This window comes from Priapulus caudatus, unplaced genomic scaffold, assembly GCF_000485595.1.
Source record: "Priapulus caudatus unplaced genomic scaffold, Priapulus_caudatus-5.0.1 Scaffold1209, whole genome shotgun sequence".
Classification (NCBI taxonomy): Eukaryota; Metazoa; Priapulida; class Priapulimorpha; order Priapulimorphida; family Priapulidae; genus Priapulus; species Priapulus caudatus.
The window spans coordinates 2,378-4,510 of record NW_014578270.1 but is presented as its reverse complement, the minus strand read 5'-3'; the positions used below and the strand labels follow the sequence as shown (position 1 = coordinate 4,510).

At 57.0% G+C, this 2,133-nt stretch overlaps 1 protein-coding gene across 1 annotated transcript; it reads left to right on the top strand.

Moving 5' to 3' along the window:
- Positions 1-201: 201 nt before the first annotated feature.
- On the top strand, positions 202-1,761 carry LOC106815818 (the record flags this gene model as incomplete). The annotated part of the gene is made up of 2 exons (XM_014820329.1): positions 202-855; positions 1,530-1,761. Coding segments are annotated over exons 1-2 (428 nt in total), but the record flags the coding sequence as incomplete, so codon positions are not given.
- Positions 1,762-2,133: the final 372 nt, after the last annotated feature.

The window sequence follows — 2,133 nt, the reverse complement described above, 5'->3', positions numbered from 1 at the left end:
ATTTCGTCCGGATTCTGTTTGCCGCGCGGTGGCGTCGCCTGCAGGTGCGATCGCAGTGCCGCCTGGCGTCAATTTCGACGGCCGACCAGGTGGCGCTGCGATCACGCCGGAGTCGGAAACGGCTTCGAAGCCAGACAGCACGGGGGCGGATGGCGCAGCCGTTGCCGCGGCGACCGCCTCCGCACGCGAAGCCTGCGGCTCTCCCGACTTGTTCGAGTCGGAGTCGATGGAGGGACCGGAGGATGACCGACGGACGGCGACGCCAGTGCTAGGCTTCCGGCCCGTGTCGTCCGGCGGCGTACCGACGCACCGCGCTGCCGTGGCCAGGACGCCGCTGTTCAGAAAAAATGTGGCTGTGGTGGATGGCGGCAAGCCCACTCCCGTAGCCACGGCAACCACTGTGGGGCCCTTCAAACCCGCTCTAGTATTTACAGACACCAATGCTGAGAGTATAACTTCTAGATCTGCTCTAGCTACCACAGCCACCACTGCAGCTACCTCCAAGTCCAGACCTCTACTGCTGACCGCAGCAACGACTGCAGACACGGCGAGGTCCGTTGTCATGACGCCGGTACCCACAGCTGTCGTCGTCACGGGGACGCGACGCCCCGGGCTCGCCGGCAGACGCCGCGCAACTCTCACGCCCGAACGCGGCGGCCATGGCGGTTCCGATGACGAGGGAGCGTTTGTCGGAGTGGCGGCGCGCGGCTGACATCGGTCGCGTGGCGCGGAGGCGCGGGTTGTCCCGTAGACCCAGCGCCGGTGTGCAGCGTGACAATAGAACAATGGACAAGAGAGGTTCAGATGGCAGGGCGTGCAGCCCAGTGCTAGACATGCGGTCCGTGGGTGATACTGGTGAGTAGGGGAGAGGATGAGAGCAGACCGAGAGAAAGAGAGACGGGATGAGAAAAGAGAGAGAGAGAGATATAGAGGTGGGGAGAGAAGAGGAGGGAGGGAGAGGAGGGAGGTGAGGAGCGGAGGAGAGGAAGGAGGGAGGAGGAGGGAGGGACCGAGCGGAGCGAAGGGAGGGAGCGGAGTGGAGGGAGGGACGGAGGGAGGGAGGTGAGGGAGGAGGGAGGGAGCGAGCGAGGGAGGGGAGGGGGACGAGAGGCGAGCGACGAGAGAGAGCATGAGAGGAGAGCAGAAGGGAAGCAGGGATCACGACCAGCCTCACAGCCCCGGATCACGAGAGCGAGAGAGAGAGAGAGAGAGAGACGCAGACGCGGAAGACGAGAGAGAAAGAGAGAGACAGCGAAGGTGGGCAGAGAGTGAGATGAGACGGCGAAGAACGCCAAGGGAATGAGAGTCGAGAGCGAGAGCGAGAGCGAAGCGAGAGCTGAGCAGCGATGAGCGAGCGACGAGAGCGAGAAGCTGAGAGCGAGAGCCGAGACGCGAGAGAGCCGAGAGATTAACAAGCAAGCACGAAAGAGCAATGGCAAGAGCAAGAGGTTACCGTATATATATATATATACATATGTCTATATATATATATGCCTATATATATATATATGTGCACTGTTGTTTTACAGTAAAGCAGGAGCCGATGGCAAAGCCCCAACCTGTTGCTTCTGATCGAATAATCCTCGCAGAAAGGCGAGAGACCAACCCACGAGAGGAAACAACGAGCAAGAGGAGGCGTGGGTCGACAGACGACGAAGCCATCACGGCTGCCAACAGGGGAGGGGGAGGAGAAGGAGAGGGCACGGCGGACGAGAACGACTGGGAGGATGGAGGGAGGCTGGTCACGCGCAGAAGCTCGAGGTGAGTCGATCTACGTGTGGACGCTGTTACAGTGTATCTAGGTTTGACGCAGTTACAGTGTATCTAGGTGTGGACGCTGTTACAATGTATCTACGTGTGGACGCTGTTACAGTGTATCTAGGTGTGACAAAAATTAACATTGAATTTTTCATTAGTAAGCCTTGTGATTGTTGTTTCTGTTAATGTTTAAATTTTTTTTTTCAACTTAAATTTTTTTTAGTTTTTATATATGTGGATCGGATTTGCATGCAACAAACGTCTCACTGATGTGGTCCGACGCATCTATGCATGTATAGCGAGAGTGGGTGTAATCGTTCGTAGCGGGTCTTCCAAAGTCTTATAAGTACTTATTTTGCCAAAAATAAAATAAGG